Below are 19,506 nucleotides of genomic sequence, written 5' to 3'. Positions count from 1 at the left end.
AATAAGTAAGAAATCTTCTAAAATATCACATGGTAAAATGGGAAAATCTTGAATATTACGACATCGCGTAATATTATATGATAATTTGATGTAGGTAATCCTGGCTGTTATATACATAATATCGTGTAATATCATGCTATCATAATGGAATCTTGCACATTTGGGTTAGTGTTGCAACCGCGAGTCTGGGAATATAATATGACGATATTAAAATGATCAATTTTGCAGGGCGACGATACCTGATCTGGCGACGAGAGACGCTTTGCCTAGATACACTGTCGAGTCGTTTACACTTAACTCGCTGTTATTGCCAACTTGCCCGGCATGCCCGGTAGTCGCCATTGCGATGTCGCTGTGTCTGCAACCTACCCTAAAATAAAACGCACGCGAACGTTTGTACTGGATGTTAATTTATGCGACTTTTCCCATAAATTTTACAATTGAGTTAATAAATTCTCCCCTCTTTCGTCGAAAGGCTTTTAAAAATATTTCGCAGCAAAGTTGGTAAAGCGTTAAGACTTTAATGCGCATACTTTTGTATTTCATAATTTTAAGTCCGTTCTATATATTTAGGAGCATTTTGTAGAACAAACTTCGCCACTTTACGATTTTTGTCTAAGAAAGCGGAACGAAGCGCGTTAGCAAGTTTGGGGCTTAAGGCGAAAATTGCTGTTACGTAATTGCAAGTCTTTCTATCCGGTCGTGCGGGTACTTCTCGACGTATCTTTTATGAAATTAATCCCGCGCGCCGTCAGCCAACTATAGTACAACTCGTAAAGAGGACAGATTTTCACAGCAAAGCTTTGCCTTACGTTGTGATAACTCCTTTAAATTGCTGTAACCGAGTGAATATGTATACGCACACGTTTTCATTTAGATATTCTAGATTTTACCTCCAACAGCGGTGGCAGTCGAAGAGGCCGAGGAACGCCTGGCGAAATTTTTTGTTCATGAAACAGTACGTGATGGGATTGCAGCAGCTCGAGACGTAGGCTAGCAGCTGCACCAGGCTAATGCCGGTGCTACCGACGACCGAGTACACCAGTTCGGGCGCGAACAGGTACCACGTATTGATCACGTGCAACGGCGCCCAGCACACGAAAAACTCGAGGACTATCACGAAGAGCATTCTGATCACCTGCAACACACCAGCGGTAACCGCGCTTTAATGGACGCGCGACAAGTACAGTCACTTGTCTCGGGTATAAATGTTGTTTCTGACCGGGATACATGCTGGGAAGATAAGCGTGACATTGTCTCGGCGTGTATTCCGGTATTACCGCGATTGTCGGCTCCCTCAAGCAAGCATGGCATGACCAACGTCCCGTGTGTGTGTGTGTGTGTGTGTGTGTGTGTGTGTGTGTGTGTGTGTGTGTGCGGGCGCGCGGTACGCGGGATTAAATCGTCTTACGTGCAACTATATGGAAACTATTAGGGTCGTATTTGCAAAGTAGGAATATAGGATTGTTTGGCAGCGAGCCGCGCACCAAGTGGATAATAAAAGGTTAATACAGCCACGAAGCGCTGATAAACATCACGGCGGCCTGGCGTGCACCGCTAGGCAACGCGTTTTTTCCGACGCCTGCTCCAGATCCCACGATTTCCTAGAAACGAGAAACGCCGAACGCCACGAGGGAACTTACAATGCGCGCTTTATATGCATGCGAAGGCGTACACGTGATCCTGCATTAAATTTTTGATACGGAAATGGGTGTTCGCTCCCTGCCCCCTGCCGGGAATGCAATCCAATTCGATAAATCAGCCTCCCGTGCATACCTTCTTCTTCGCCTCGATGCTCTTCCCCATGTAATTACTGCGTATCACGTGTTGCCTGGTGAGCGGACAGGGTGGGTCTTGTTGATCCTCGTTCGCGATATCCTTCGCGTCTCGCCTTAAGCAGCCACTTCCGTTCGCTCGTATCTGAATCCGGGATGCCTGGGAGAAATCTGTACTGTGACACTTGCCGGTAAGCACCCTGGAGACGACCGTCCGTGGTAACCGCACCTTCTTTTTTGGAAAGGAAGGAAGAGAAACGCGATGTCTCGGTTAACCATTACACGTGCTGCCGGCGAATATTTTCGAGACGACTGACAATTTAATTCGCCATTCTAATTGCGCAAATTTATCTTGACGTCTAGCCGCGGGCCGTTTTATTGGCTCGTGAAATCTCAATTAGTCGAGGGAAGTTAACGCAAACCACTGATCACCCCCGTAAATTAAAATCGAACCGCGGTCTTGTTGTGTATTAATAAAGTAGTAATGAAAGTAATAGCATTCAGTATTAATTTCGAGAATAATTACAATATTATTAATACAAATATGTTTTTATACATTTATTGAAAATGTCACGCATTTTAACTATATTCAGCTTTGTGTGCAATAAGAAAAATATATAATATATATAATTAAATAATGTTAATTGTATAATATGTTGAATTTGAAGTATTTATTAAAATATTTATGTGTTATATAAAAAATAGTAGAAAGATAATTTTATCAATGTTTTTCGATTCTACAATTTATCACTTAGACTTCTGGGTTCTATACAAGTCCAATGTTACGACTGCAGAGTTAAGAGAGAGTAATATTATAGATTAAATAATTTAAACAATTAATGCATTCGACTTTTGGTTTCCTCGGTTTGCATAACATAGATCTCGATAATCTGAATTTCTATTTCAAGGTGATGTTTGCTCAGTATTTTCTCACCCTAGATGGTACACCTTGAGAAGCGCCTTGGAAGTGCCTCGAGGAAGACGAAAAGCCCCGCCGCGATCTCGAAGTCGGGCCGCAAGAATCAAATACCATCGTCGTTCTTGCATCTCGATCATTATTGTTGTTGTAATTTGAACCCCGAAACGTTGCGTTAGATGCCGTTCTTCCGACTGTAATTTACAATGTTTATAACCTTCGAGCTTAATACAGACTGTCTGAAAAGGAATTTATATGCGTATTTTGTATCATTTAATTTCAATATCCAAGAGAGTATATATATTTTTTATTTACTCAATATATTGGCAGAAAACAAAATGCGCGTAATTTATAAATTTGTTACTCAACCAGCTATTAGCAAATGCATATCAATAAATTAACGTTACTGTAACGTACGTTACGTAATTTTGTTGATGTGTAAACTCTTGTAAACTCCGCCCAATAGATTTTGCAGCAAAATCAGCGTAAATAAAATGAGACTGACGTAGCGGCAGCTTTGGGAAATATTTTTCCAAGGCGTTCGTGATGCTGACGCAGCAGGATTCGACGCGAAAATTGGTACTGTCAGATCTACGTCCCGTATATCGAAGCGACACTTCACTTACGTCTTCTGGTACACGTCGATGACTGTCGTATTTCGAGCTTCAGACCGCGCCAAAGTTTTATCGCTATCAGCGAGTAAGCCAGACTCATGAGCAGCAACGGTATCAGGAGCAGCGTACCGTCCAGGAAGATATTGTACGCCCTTTCGGTGCCGACGCTTGGCCAATTCTCGCGACACTTATGCCTTCCTAAAATTTCCGCGTAGTGCGAAAAAGTTTGTTAACCGCGGCGTATATGCTCGCTCGTAAAACGCGTGGAATTCTGTTACAACCAGGAAGGAAGAGATCGTATTGCCGTTTCTACATTTCCATCTTTTACATTTTCCCGGTGGAGAACGACCACGCGGTAGTTAAAATAGGGAAAGATCTAATTCCGCGTATTTCTTCACTAAAAAAAAATGTATTAATCTCAAGAAATATTTAGTCCGATACCTTCAACTAAATATTTTAGTTAGTTAACTAAACATTAGTTGAATTAATTAATTTTATCCTGTAAACGGCCTAATTTTTTTTAGAATATTTTAAAATAGATGTTTAATATTGCTGAAAATTCAATATGCCAGTAGGTGGATATTATGTATATGCATAAGCTACCATACTGGTGAATGAAATTCTCAGAGGAAGGGTGGATGTCGGAATATTGAATTGAGATGACAATGTCAGCACGGCGTAAAAACTCCGGTTTCAATCTGGCAAACGATTGTAACAAATAAAAATGCAACAAATATTGCAAATGCGACATTAAAATACATTTATTCGAATTACTTCAATCGGTTGATAGCTATTCGCGAATAATAATTAATATGAAAAATCGATTAGGAAAACAATTTAATATAATCTTCAGTTCCCGACTTGTCAATTACAAAACGTGAAATTATTTAGTTGCTCATTATTTATTTGACAGTTGTTTGCTTATCAGTATTTATTTCAAAATACGGGGCAATATTTATAATGTCAACATTCTCTTACCTCCGCTTAAGCTCTTTAATTGGGACACGACGAGGATCGGCGCGTTCCATGTGAGACTGAGAGTCCACACAACAGCAATCATTTTGTAAGCGTGAAACTGTGTCTGCCATCGTCTAGATTTTAATGGCCGGCAAATTGCAAAGTAGCGCTCGAGCGAAATGGCAACCAGCGTCCAGACACCCACCGACACTGATACAGCTGGAAAAAGTGTATCACATTTAAATCGCATCGCGTTCCATCGCGCAAATTTATCGTCTGCTTTTGTAGATACAGAACTTTTATATTTTTAGCATTGCCGTTTTTTGTAAAACTTGATAGTCCGTCTATCTCGGGCAGCAAAAAATTAATACGGCTTTGCGTAATACAAAGTATTGACAGCCCCCGATCGATTTGTAATATACACTTTGATTTATACCGTTTAGCTTGAAATTAAAAATATATCGATTTTAATTGTCTTGGAATATATATAGGAAAGAAAAATAAATATATTTTCCATTTCTTTTCGATGTAGGACAATACGTCGAACTAACTGCAGTGAGAACACGTTCAATCGTTAGCAAAAAATATCAATTTTCGATGATGGAAAGGAGTACGACATTCAATAATAGAATCGGTGGATTGGAGCTAACTATCTGGACCAGCGGTGTACGTTGCAAAAAATGAACGCACGTGACATGCACTCCTGCAGAGGAGCGCTTTTACTGCAGTCCACTTTCTTTTCGCTTATCGGTCATACAAGAGCCGCGAATGGAGAAGTTTCGACTTAAAAATGTTACCAAACAATTTCCACAACGTACAGCGTACACAGATGGAAGGAAAGAGAAACTTTATGAAAAACGTCCTCGGTGACCTCGAATTCAATTACGAAATTCTTTCGCGGCCGCGACCTACTTAATATTTTATGTCAAGGTTATTAACAGGAAATATCCTTATCGGGATGGGAATACGGGAATTTTATCGAATATCCTTTACCTGATTGGAAAATGCATTATTCATTTATCGTAATTTAGTCCGATTGTTACGCAACGTTATCACGAAAGTGGGTAGCACTATTGTGTAAAAGAATAAAATCGAAAATACTAATATATAAATATTAAATTGAAATTTAACCGCTTACAATCATACAGAATGCTTTATTTCTGGCGCATTACTTTTTTTAACAGATTAATTCTTTGGTGAATTTGGAATTAGTTTATTCTTAGCAGAAATATCGAAGAAAGTTATCTTTTATCATAACTTTCCAACTTTTTATAAGTTTACGTAAATACATTTCAAAGTTAAATCAAAATTTTATTTATTAGAATTAAAGAATTAAGTATACAGTTTTATTGTTATTTGCTTTATTTCGCTTTTTGAAATGTGGTTTGTGAAAGCCTTTCTTTTTTTTGTGGTATACACATTTAATATTTTCTCTCTCTCGCTAAAAAAAATAAATATATTAAATAAATATATTAAATAAATGTTAAATAAAAAATATTTAATAAACATTAAATAAATATTATTTTTACAATAAGTTGTACAATGTATAATTAATAAAAAATAAACATTTAAAAAACATTTAAAAAACATTGTCTGCTGCTTGGGATGATCACAATCTACCCACGTTGTAATTATTTTTAATTTTAAAAATGCGCAATTTACCACGTTGTAATTACTTTTAATTTCAAGAATCGTATATCGATTTTCAAAAAAGTACAAATTATCTCCCTTGACATAAAAATTTTCCATTTGATCGACACAGTCGATTGTACACGGTTTTATTCAATTGGGAATTACTCATTCAATCACTTGAATAATTGTGATTCTCATTCGAGCATTTCCCGTTACTACGTCTTTAATTATGACATTTTTAATTACTTGGAACTTTATGAAAAATTATTTCCTACTTTTTACACCGTCAAATTAGGAAAAAATTTTACTATGTCTTATAAAAAGGTAGATAAACAGAGGCGTGATTATATTGTGAGGTAATTTGCCTTAATTATGCCAAAAAAATTAATTATGCACTTTGAAAGAACAGAGGATGTAAGGAATTTGTCCGAAAAATAATTTGCATAGCAGAGTAGCGACAGTCGAAAAGTTAACGAAATTAACTCGTAGTACTTGTTTACCCTTTGGGTTAATTGTTCTTTCAAAAAGAAACCTCCCTTTATGGATTATCTACTTTAAATAGAAGTAGAACTAGTATTTTTGTTACTTTAAAAGATTAAGAACATAAATCTTCGATCGTGGATATTAACTGTTTCTTGAGCATTAGTCGATGTATCGTTTATTTTATTACTTAAATTAAAATTTTATTGCATTTAGACGTTGTAATTAATAGTTACACGGTTTTTGCTTTAGAATTTTTAAACTATTTTTTGTATCTCGCACAAAGTTATCTATATAGAGTCGCTAATTTTGTTTATATATATCACAAGAAGCTAAAAATTCTTCATCATTTTTGTTTTTATTGATATAAATTGCGGGAAAATGTACGCTACGTGAGATCGACGAAGAACATACTGGCTGGCTAAATCGAGAAAGACGTGGTCCTTTTGAGCATCACTCCAGAGTACCGATATGTCCCATAAATTTCCGCTGCTCTTCCTGAATATACTTATACTTTACCATAAGCTTTCATACAGCAAGATGAGCGAAAAGTGCATCTATTCATCCTAGTACGCTTGTGACCTTTGCCATTGGTTCCGTTCACGTCATACCTCCGTTTCCGGAAAGCCGGAAAGAAAACGCAGCGCGACAAAGTTATCTTAAATTATAATTTTCTGTTTTTGTTAGAATAACATCGCCGCAGAACACGTGCGCTGCTACTTTCATCGCCGCAACGGGGCACAGTGATAGAAATTACGGCACTTGTTATAACTTTTTACAGAACGTCGTAATAAATATTGCAATAATATTGCAATGCATTGTAAAACATGCAGTAATGCCTATCGTTTCAGCCAAACCGATCACGTTCTTATACAAAAATTTGCATAAAGATGTCTGGATTTCGTGTTACCGACGCATATTAATCGACATTATTAATGTACGAATTAATACGGTCGTGGCACGGAGCTCGTTCATTACGTAAAAATAGTACACGTATATGGAAATCCTTCACGAACGGTTTCGTTATACGTATAAGTGTACTTATATTACTTTTTATTATTCGTAAAAGGTCGCCGTTAAAACCTAGCTCTGTTTTATACGAGTGAGAAGCGGGACGTTACGAATTCGGGTCGTTCCGAGACTGGGCCACCGCCGGTATAATCCGCGACAATGGAGGGGAAAATAACGATTACATCCTATACGCTTACGCCGTGATAATAAAAATGTCTTGAGAAAAGGAACGTCTATACAAACGCGACGAAAAACGTTCATGTAATTTCAATTTGAAGCAGGTTTTCGTTGAAAAGAAAATTATTCTATACATATGCGTGTGTCTGTGTGGCCTCGAAAATCCACGATTTTCATGCTTCGTGAACAATCCATTGAAAAAAGTAGAAAATCCGCGGGAACAAAATCCCGTGATAAATAGTGATATATATACGAAATTTTTTTTATACTTTTGATTCTTTTTTTTATTCGCCCAATACGCTCACATTGTACCTAACACCTAACGCAAGTTAGCATTACCTAATACGTGTACGAAAAGTTACGATTTGCAATATACAGTTTTACAACTCCGATAGTATCGTATGATTTCAAAATCCCGTGTACACGCCCCTTTTGGGGCGATATTCTCCCCGCAATGGGAATTCGCGCATTAGTTATTCTCGTGGAACAGCATAATTCCACAAGATCCTGTTATGCCAGGTTCTTTAATACGCATCAGGAGTAATATTCAACGAAATTTACTAATCCGGTATCTGGTAATACAGAATAATATAGTATAGATAAGAAATATAAATCTTTGTCTCTCTCAAAATATATATACGAGATGGGACTGCTAAGATTTAACGAATTTCGAGGATATTTTGTATATGTCAAATTTCTCTCGTTATTATGTAAATAAATTAAATTATATGCATTATGCAGACATCAATTGAGAATAGTGTATTATTATAATCAACCGATATGTGAAAATATTTAAATATTTAGATAATCGATACATATATCGCGCGTTTATTTATTATCATATTAGTTTCAAATATACAATACTCCGGAGAGTGAATTATATGAGAAATAAACCAATATCTTAATGCCTGTGTGTTAAAAAAAAAAAAAGAATTGCTACTGCTGAGATTTGTACAAGTACAGCAACGGCCATGTTTTTACAAATAAAAACATTTCTTGAAAGCAAGAAAACTATTTATAAATTACAATATTTATTATGTATTTTTTGATAGATTGCTATTAGTAATTAGTTACCTCATAGGTAAATTATATTATCACACAACACAGAATCTAGAAATTATTATAGATATGTATTTACTATTCTCATATGTGAACTGTGCGTCAATAGTAACCTAGAAAATTAGCATTAGATCACTGCAGTTACTCGTGCATTCATCGCGCAATGGTAATTTGCTGTTCGCTTAGCAAATATATCACGCGTGACAGGAACAAGCTCTTTCAGTATCGCGTTGGTAGCAGATTGATCGTCACATCAGAGATCTAATATCCAGTGGCTTGAGCGCGCCATTTATGTTCTACAATATTAAATAGATTTAAATCACATATACACACATTAATCGTGCGCATTTGAGAATAAATTATATTTACGTATAAAATAACGCGTATCATTTATATATAATAATATTTATTATTCAGTATATTTATATAATTTATTTAATAAATAACGAATAACTTATATAGGCGTAAATAATTTAATTGTCTCTGATTTCACTAGACTAGAATTCAATTTTTCAAGAAATTTATTAGTAGGTACCCCATGCGCCATTATTCGGAAATGTCATTAGGCGTCGTCGAGAGTAACAAAGCACGGGGTGGACGCTTTCAAGAATATTTCTTTAATGGTGTCGCATTTTAGCATTCTCCTAACATTACCCTCTTTTCCTTTCGATATGCGATCTTAAAATTGCATATATTAGTAGAAGCGATTTCCGTACAAGAGCTTTGGCTAACCATTTGGCGAACCACGCGTACCTTGACAACTGACTTATCAAAGTACCATGTATCTATGTACATTGCCATACTTTCAGGCGGAAATTCAATGTCGATGAAGATTTATGTCTCTGAGAACGTCGAGGAACGACGAATTTAGATCACGATGGATATTGAAGCGAAAGAGACAAATGAATGTAATAATAAATGCTTGCAATCTCTTAATCTATATAAAACACAATTCCTATTTACATAGAAATTACATAGAAGTCTTTACGTATTATGCGTAGCTTACATGTATGTAATTTAATATCAGAAAAATAAATTTTGTTACGCTGGGCAATTTATAAAATCACGACTTTCTTGCGTCGCTGAATTTCTTTTTGTGAAATAAGGGGCTTTTTACAAATTGAATTTATTTAGTGAAAAATAAAGCTTGGACAAAGAGAAATTAGATTCACTTACCAAACGTATTTAATTTTATAAGTAAATGACAAATCGGTGAGTTTTACCGCGTGATCATCTGAGCAATTGCGCTTCTTAATTAAATACCGAAGAGCTTCGAGAAACTTTCGAAGATATAAAACAGAAATTACGCGCGGTGTAAAATGTACAGTCTTAACCTGCACTTGATATCACTATCAATGTTTCTCTCCCTCCGATAGAAACAGAAAGGAAGAGAAAGGTGCAAACAAATTACAGAAGCGAATCTTTCGATTTTTCTCGCGCGGTCACCTCCGCGAATTAAAACCAAACCAATTACTAAAGAAAACGAGCTATCCGCGGAAAACTAAATCGAAAATTAAATTGGGATACACAGGGATAAATAAGTTTATCAGTTTTGTGGCAGGTGTATTCAATTTCATCCATGATAACGGCGTGACGCTCGCACGATCGATACAATCATCGCCACAGATTGAGACCATCTCGAACAACGATGAGTAGTCCATTCCGCGTGTTAATTTACACGAGCGCAGAAATTAACTTAAATTTGCTGGCCATTTACTCTAACGCATTTACTTTATCTTTATTTTTTATTTTATGATTTTTATTTACACATATATGCATGGTATATGAAATCTATCTAATATTTTTTTATAAAGTTTTTGTAAGTACAATTAAACGCGATAAATATGACACAAAAACATAATTGTATTTTTTTATAAAAAGTAGATTAGTTAGATTATTAATTCACTGGCGTATTATATTCTGTATATAAAATGTACATTTTTCTATGAGAAAATGCTCGTAATTAGGTACACCAGAATCGCTACATTTATGCTAATATTTATGCATAATAAAGTTATGAATTTGACAAAATTAACTAGACTTCGCGTACATAAATGCGACTAAAAATTCCGGAAATGCTAACATGAAAGTTAATAAGATTTTTATTGATAACCAAGCATTTATGTATATATGCGTATATATACGTACTTGGTTTATCAATAAAAATGAAATTTATATTTGCGAAATTTATAAATGTATAAATTTGCGAAAAATTAAATATGATAAAACAGAAAATTTATTTGGCAATATTAATTTATTGTGCTGTTTAATTTTTTGTAATATTTATCAAAATATTCTTTTAAAAATTTTTTGAAAAAGAACAAATACTGGAAAATATGTCATAGTAGCTGTTATAGCTGAATTTTCGATAACGAATATGAGATAAATCTTGGATAAACAATTATCCGCTTGTCAAGTAAATTAACAGATTAGCAATTTAGTGCTTTTCACCATTAAATTAGCAAAATAGCGATTTAATACATTTCTTAGAGAAAGAAAACAGAAATCTTTGACTCTCACTTTAACAGGTTGTTGGAGAACAGCCGTTGACAAGTTACTAATTAAAAACAATTATCTTCATTTACTTCGTAATCCGTTACTTAATACATTGTATTTCAGCTTTTCTTATAGAATAACCGATAAATAACATTTTTATGATTTCCACGACGTTGTATGCACGGGAATTCACGAAATTTTCTTTTACCCTTATTACAATGATAGGATGATGGGGCAAAATTTTTACGTCCATTTCCAATAATATCCAATTTTTATGTTATCCCAAAAACGCTGAGCCGATGCTTACCTTGAAAATACGGTATCAGCTTGCACATCATGAGACCGAAAACGAAATTCTTGAGAATCTGACCCAGGAGAGTGAAGGGCATGCAGAACACACCGAGCAGAAGATCCGATACAGCCTGAAACAGGTTGGGCAGTCATATTGTTAATTACCGTTTCTATAGTTTGCGAAAGATAAGAATTACTGACGATATAGAAATATTGTTGCACAAACCATAAAGAGTAAACGGACAGTTGCGCTTGCAGAATGATCAAAACACAGCCATCAGTAATTTATCGGAAAATTTATTTCTCTGGCTTTTATTTTGACGAAGCACAAGAGCCACTGTACAAGACGTTTAAACATCTTAGACCAAAGTATCGTGGAAATAAATGACCTTATCGTTTCTTCATTCGTGCACTCTCCCGACTAGTAGTGAGGCTACAAATAAAAATGGTTCCGAGTCCAGGTCGATCGATCATCAGTAAACAACAAGAAAGTGGTTTTCAGCGACACGGTGAATTGGACGCTGGAAATTTTTTATATTGCTTGTAGATCCGAAGAGTTTGAGAGTTGTTTTTATATTTTTAAATAATTGTTATATATATATATATATTACGTATATATGCACTTTTTTATTTATATGTTTATCGTACACGAAAATCGATGTAACGCATAACGCGATAGATAATTTTTGTTCTCCAAATTAAATTTTTTCTGCCTCGTAATAAGACGGACTAGTTTTAATTAAACTGAATTTTTTTTTTATAGCTTTTCCTAATTCTTATTTTTCTTTTATTCGACGTTAACTGGTGTAATTTTAACAATGGAGGTCTTTCTACTGGACTACTTTGTATCTGGACATGTAATAGCTTGTAAAAAAGAATTAAAATAGAAAGATAAATACAAAGATATCTAAAAGTAAATAGATAAAAAGAGGAGACGGAGACAGGGAAGTAAAACAAAATTATTGTGTAAACCAATGTGTAAACGAGTACTGTAATAGCTGTACTCGAGCAACTCTGTTATTACGCAATTGTGACTTTAAATTACATTAGGAAGCTCAGCTTTCACTCCGAGCGGAGTACTTGTCAAGTTATGTTTTTGACGTGTTTGTGAGCTAAATACCGTGTGAAATTGTTAATATATAAAAATTAAAAATTGATATTTTTATAAAAATATAGTATGTACAATTTAACAGAAAATAATAACACGTATGAAATAATTATTTATCTAAACATTGTTAGCAATTGTAATTATTGTAAATTCATGTACTTTTGCCTAATATTTTTTTACGAACGTAATTATGTTATTCTTTGAATCAGGGAAAATGCGATAAAAATGTTAACAAAGAAACGTACAATATATTAAAGTGCTTTTTATTTCTTTTTGACTCTCGTACTATTACATTATACATTAACGGATTAAAACACAAGAGCTATGGAAGTAATATCAATATACACACGAAACACCATTACTACGACTGCGCTTTATACTAATGGTTTCTCGCCAAACTTTTATTCCTCGCGTTTTGCGGTCCGGCTATTCTATACCAGACGGAAAGTTGAAAAGTCACAAGTTTAATAACTGCTTTCAAGTAGTCAGTTATAACGTTTAAATGGAACAATTACAAATTTCTTGCTAGAAGAATATTTAAGTTTCTTAGTCGTTTGTATAAAGTTTGATTTTTGCAAGGTGTCATATATAATTCGATACGCGTATCGTACATTTTAATTTTAATATGTCATTAAAGAGCCAACTTAATAACAAACTTTAACTGAATATTTCTAAAAATACGATTTGACTCTGTAATGTGCACTTTTACTTATTTGCAACTTTTTTTAGAGCAAATCTAATAACGCACTTAAGCGAAATGAAATATGACGGCTTTTATGCGAACGAAGCGATAACAGCGATACACTAGAATGTTTATACTCGATACGCGATTTAATGGTTTCGGTTAATCAAAGCTGCCGATAAAAACAGTGAGTATCTCGAAACGTAGATACGAGTTATTTCATCGCGATGACTATTACAGCTTGTATCGATGATGTCACGCGGACTATCTCCCTTTATACAGGAAACACCAGTGAGAAATAGTCTCAAAAATGATGTCACGTGTCACGTTTGCGAAACATGAATTGTTGTTTCACATTACAGTCAGTGCGTTCAAAACGCGCAACGGAGACTGGTCGTAAAACAGAAATTATAATTTTCCAACAAATTTCAGCAGTGCTCCTGTTATACATTTTAATTCCATGTAAACGCATAGTTGTGTTTTTTTAAAGCGAGATTCAGAGAAATGTTACAAAATGACGTGAAAATTTTATGAATACCGTGGACACTTTTAGCTATAAGTTATTTACAGAAGAAATTCGTTCTTCTTCTATGTTGTACATATTTGAAAATGTCGTGCAGCGAATGGTGGATATATCCACGTTTTTCAACTTTGCCGTGTTACGAAGGAATGTTTACTCTCGCAAATTATGTAAACAGCAGAACTAGCCAGTATTAATTAACTTAAAATGCAATTGATTGTAGAGTAGAATAAAAGATTCTTATTGAACGGAATAGTTCTTTACCTCGTGAAATGTTGTGTAAGTAGCAGCCTTTCCCCAACGCGTTACAATTTCTCGGCCTATCTCGCATACAAGAGTTTCATCTCGAAATATTCAAGTTTCGTCACTCTATTCGAAGGATTGTCACGCAAAATGTACCACGCGTTCAACATTTCGATTCTTCTTTCGTAGATTCGTCCTTTTACATCTCGTATTTTTATCGTATATATGTATCGGCACATTTATGCTTTATAAAACGACTAGCTGGTTACCCGGGTTTCGCCCCAGAGGACATGTGTAATAAGACACGCAAATAGTGTTTCTCTCTCTCTCTCTCTCTCTCTCTCTCTCTCTCTCTCTCTCTCTCTCTCTCTCTCTTTCTCTCTATCTATACATGCCTCGGAAATTCTGATCGAACCAGGCGCAGTCGTAAAGTAAAAGAAATGTGAGAGCACTGAATTTGCACACAGCGAACCAGCATCGAAATCGGAGTGCACATACTTGTGTTTCCATCCGTAAAAAAATATTTATACAGATTTTTTTACGAGCGAGAGTCCATTGAAAGTTCCTTACACAAAAGGTATCTATTTAATTTCTGCTATAATGAAAATCATCTTAAAAGATCTTAGTGACTTACTCGAGAAAACGTAGTTAATTTAAGATAAAAGTATGCATGCCTTTCTCACGTAAAAATAAAGGCAAAATAAAAGAAAATTTATTTAAAATTTACTTTAATTTCTTGAATTTATAAATGTATCATATTAGTGGAAAAAAACAAGAATAGGATGCAAATATTATAACTGTTTTAAATAACAGCGTTAGATTTAAAGCACGATCAATATGACAAAAATTTTTGTTGACGAAAAGTTTTTCGAGTTTTTTAAAAACATACACAATACATATAAACAATTTATTTAGAAATGTATAAATCAAACTGCCTGCTAAGCGTAAACAAATAAAATTATTCCGTCCTACGCAGAGAAGCTATTTCAGTCGGCAATTACTAGAGCAGAAATATGTATACGAAGCGTGGGATTATCCTAGACTTACCATTTATCGACAAGATTCGCGTTATGACTATAAAGAATATATACCATTGCGCTTATCTCGTCCGTGGACTCCATTTTCAAGAGTCTTACATCTCCGGTTAATGTTATCAGCATCGGGATATACAGTATCCAGTGTGCTGTGGTTACACAGAAAACTTGTGGCCTTCTATAGTAACATCGCAAATAACACGTCTCTCTTGTTTATATAAATCCTACGACAGTTATTTTTCAATTTTATTTCAATTACTTTCCGCTTTCGTTACGATGAACACGATCGTGGAAATGTCATACACTTGTCACCTTTGGCAGTTAATTGTTAACTGACCCCAACACGCGAAATAGTTTTCGGTCTTTTCAATTGCCGACTCTCTGTCAGAGACAAACCTCGGAGCTTTACTTTGCCGACGACGGTGAAATCGATGAAGTGAGATAGATTATTAATAGAATGAGATAGATAGATTAATTGAATCATGTGCCAGAGATCTTGATTTAAATTTTCGACGTAAACTCGTAGATTATGCAATCCGGCTAAAAATCAGCTTTCGACTTTCAATAATAGATGAATACTAATGCATTCTATCAACTTTTATTTATTATTACGATGTTTTCAAATCTCTAAGCACACACAATCCAGTTTCTGTTTTTTTTTCTCTAAAAAATGCATAATAATCCATTGAGCATGAACAAACTCTCGAATAAATTGATATTTCTAAAAGCTACGAGAGTGATAAAAGAAATGTATAACGCGCGGGTATATAGTCACTTTTATTCCCCAAATTGTTACGGCTATAAAAATTGAGTTATAAAAATAATTTCTACATATCGATTTAGTGGTCTCGGGTATATTGAACAAATAGGAAGTTGAAAAAGTGGTCAGATGAATGGTGTATTGAGTCGGAGTACGGCATCGATCATGTTTGATTGATAGAAACACTAACGTAGCATTTAAGCAATCTCAACTTTGACATTTTGCCGTACAAATAACGTATCGAAAAAAAAAGTTTGCAGCTGTGAACCAATATGCGCGAGATACATTTTTTATACATCTGCTCAATATAAAAAAAGTCTTGTTTGTACGCGAAATGGCGCGTAAAAAAGACGTGCCATGCAAATGCAGAACTCTAATTCAGCTATAACGTAAAATGCAGTTCAATTTTCATTATTTCCATTTTCTAGATCTGCAAATCCGTGCAGGATCGTGACGTCGGCTCTAATTTTGATGTACATTACCATTTTTCTCCCGTGATGTCAAGAACACATTCACGTAACGCACGTATAAATAAAGCCGGTGTTATATGAGATTTAGTCACTATATATTATTTTTGATGACGATTTGGCACGTACTCTCTTGGAACTCGAGGAGTCTGTGCTCGGCGTGTGATACATGTGATGGAGAACAAAAAAAAGGCCGTATAATACTAACGACGAACGGGCGGTACTATTCGCGGATGAATACGCGAACTCATTGAGGTTTAAATCGCAGATTATTATATTCTAAAATTTTTCACGAATAACTTTCTATCCAAACACCGCCAGGCAAAAAATAACGTGCAAAAATCGTAAAAATTACTTGCGATTAAATTTACATTCTGCAATGTTTATGTACAAGTTTCAAGTTTTCGTTTTATGGATGCCAAAAATACAATCGAAACAGGGGAATCGTTTTATCGTGTACGCAATCTTTTACGCATTGCAAACTACACGGAATATTTTGTACAATGGACAACAATTTATCGCTGATTTGCCCACACGATAAATCACATGTGAAATAAATTTATAAAAATAGATGTTTTCTATTTCGAGGGAATTAAATTAAATTTATTTGCGAGAACTTTATTTATTTTGCAAGAATATTACACGGCGGATTGGTATCGATACGGTAATCTGTTCACTAACATATAGAACTCATACAGCAGCAGATTATGTTTATTGACTACATTTCCGCGAAGAGCTTGCCGGCGCCAAACTAAAGTCTCTGATGCTAAGGCGCTTATCAGTACGATGAATCCTTGGTGAAGGAAGATTGCGGAAATACAAAACGGGAAATAGAATATTTGGAAAAGCAGACTCGCGAAAGGATTTTGCTACGTAATTCTGTATCGAGACGATAACGCTGAGTATGGAAGATTAATATATATCATCTATTTAAAAAAGCCGTACTACTAGTTAATACCATAAGTTAATTACATTAATAACACTGGTTTACAGCCAAAATGTACATTCAATGCCACTATTTTTTTTCTTATGTATTTTGGCCCGCTAAACTCGAAAATCACATAGAAAATTTTTTTTATGGAATGGTTTTTAAGATATGAATTTTTGGATTTTTTTTTTCAATTGTTCATAACTCCGGTATTTATTCATAGATTTTCTTCATCAATAGCTTGTTTTCTTCGTAAAAGTACGACCTATACGTAAACAATGAGGAACTGGACATAATTTGACGTTTTCTATTTTTGCATGGCGATTTTATTATAAAAATAGAAAATTCACTTTATCGCCATATCGATATTTAATATAAAATTTTATATTTAATGAAAAAGTTAAATAAAAATATGTACATTTGTAAATATTAATAATTCTTACTCATATGTTTATGATTATATATTTGAAGCCGTTATTGCTTTTACTCGTGAATATATTTTACATAGCGGTGATATCATATATTTTGGCAAATAACTCTCTATGCAAACAATATATTTTTTACGTATGTAAAAAATGTATTTTTACTATGTGTACTAAATTCAGAAAAGTGTTGAAAAATCTATCTATCGAGACGCATACCATAGGATACTTTGATATGGAGATGAGCAGACAAAATAGCAAAAAAAATATTACTTGAGTTCTATTTATTACCTTCAATATTTTTGCTGTTGCATTCTAAATATTTGTAAATAATATTTGCATTATTTGTGTGCGCGCTTTCTTTTTTGTGCTTTCGCAATTCGTGAGTGCCACTAGAATTTTCCACTTTATATATAAATATTCAAAAACTCATACATTTCTTCGCAAACAATTTCGACGCATGGTGTATTTCTAAAAAAAGGTCCCCTAGAATGTTTGATTACACTTTCATATATCCTACGCACGAACGAACTAGTATCGTAAAACAAATATATCGAATGTCTATCATGCATCGGATAGGAATAAAATAATTTAGGGTTAAAAATTAGGTATACGATAATTTTAACTCTCTCTGAATCGGATTTTCGTTTATCGATAAAATGCCAACAATACGTTTTACTGTTTTGTAATTTTTTAATATCTTTCATTTTGTATTATTTGTTGGTAGCGTATTTTATCATTACCATTTTTTTCGAAAAGTAAAAATATTAAGAAATTATAACTTTTCTTAAAAAAGAATCTATTAAATTACTGGTTGAATGAAAAATATATCTTGAAGAATTCAGACAATAAATAAAATATACGTATTAATAAACGATTGACTCCACCAAGTTTGGAATTTGTGTACGGCGAAGATTTTCTTATACAGAAATTTTACGTAATAAAGTAAAATTGGTAAACGTCGCGTAGGACGTCTAAAAATATTCTTTTAAAAGCCCACTTTATCACTAATTAATTGTTGGTCCTCATTGAATATGTAGGGAGAAAGGGTCTTAGATCTCTGACATTCGCGAACGTGACCAGTGTTTTTCTTTGTTCTGGAAGAATGATGACAATGCATATGCGTGACGAATCACTAACAGCTGGTACGGCCGAAAAAAAGGTGTTGTTGGCAGTTTTTCTCTTGCGCACCACCCGCACGAAATATGCAAAAATGTTTCGGCAAACAGATGCGCGCAGGACATTGCGGACCCTTGAATCTCCTGGTCTCGTTGCCTCTCTTATCATCCTCTGTTTTTATTTATTAACTCACGCGCGAGCTCGCGGGTATTTTCGTTCGCGCAGAAACCTGCACGAGACATCGTAAAAGTTGCAAGAAATATTTCATTGAGCAGACACGCAATGTTATATTTTACCTCGTATCTGATTTGAAAAATTGTTCAGCTAAAGTCTATATAGATGGAACGCCTGCACATTATTTTTAAATAATGCATTAACCGCGCGGAGATTATTGAAGGATGAAAAATTACTGTTGTCAGAAATGACATAATGAGGTAAACAAATTTATATAAAAATATTCTTAGTATAGCTCCTTTTTTTTATATTTAGATTATATATTATGTATGTTGCGGATCGCGAAAACATTCTGCATTAAATAATGAAACATGATTCGAAAGACAGATTTTAATAAAATTAACTATAAATTTAAATAACTATAGCTCTATATATGCATGCGAGATTTCATATATAATTTAATATATTTTATTACTATGCTAATTAAAAATTTAATAGTTCTGTCTATTTTATAAGTATAAACACAGCGTGCACTGTGATAAAAATTAGCTGACTGAACTTTAATAAAAATTCCATTTTTGAACAAATATGAAAGATTTCATCAGAATTTGTTCAGCTAAATCTCGAGTAGATTCAATTAA

General features: G+C 34.3%; 1 protein-coding gene across 10 annotated transcripts in view; it reads right to left on the bottom strand.

Moving 5' to 3' along the window:
- LOC143907852 (cholecystokinin receptor type A) overlaps positions 1–19,506 on the bottom strand; it is a 33,796-nt gene that overhangs the window by 3,690 nt on the left and 10,600 nt on the right. For 4 of the 10 annotated variants that reach the window (XR_013259994.1, XM_077424868.1, XM_077424869.1 and 1 more), the window contains exons 4-10: positions 11,425–11,539; positions 4,284–4,481; positions 3,318–3,503; positions 2,710–2,885; positions 1,777–2,007; positions 894–1,138; positions 240–370 (exon numbers count right to left, since the gene is read on the bottom strand). Coding sequence is in view for 9 of the 10 variants with exons in the window: in XM_077424868.1 (XP_077280994.1) it covers positions 240–370; positions 894–1,138; positions 1,777–2,007; positions 2,710–2,885; positions 3,318–3,503; positions 4,284–4,481; positions 11,425–11,539 (1,282 nt within the window). In the remaining variant the exon portion in view is untranslated. Of the gene's footprint in view, positions 1–239; positions 371–893; positions 1,139–1,776; positions 2,008–2,709; positions 2,886–3,317; positions 3,504–4,283; positions 4,482–11,424; positions 11,540–11,634; positions 11,930–13,982; positions 14,580–15,008; positions 15,649–19,506 lie in introns of those variants that run through there. The other 6 variants (XM_077424873.1, XM_077424874.1, XM_077424876.1 and 3 more) reach the window with 6 other exon arrangements.

The sequence above is a fragment of the Temnothorax americanus genome, unplaced genomic scaffold (assembly GCF_048541705.1).
Source record: "Temnothorax americanus isolate GAGA-0224 unplaced genomic scaffold, ASM4854170v1 Scaffold9, whole genome shotgun sequence".
In the NCBI taxonomy this organism is placed as follows: Eukaryota; Metazoa; Arthropoda; class Insecta; order Hymenoptera; family Formicidae; genus Temnothorax; species Temnothorax americanus.
Note: the sequence above shows the minus strand (reverse complement) of the source record. Positions and strands in the feature narration are given on the sequence as shown.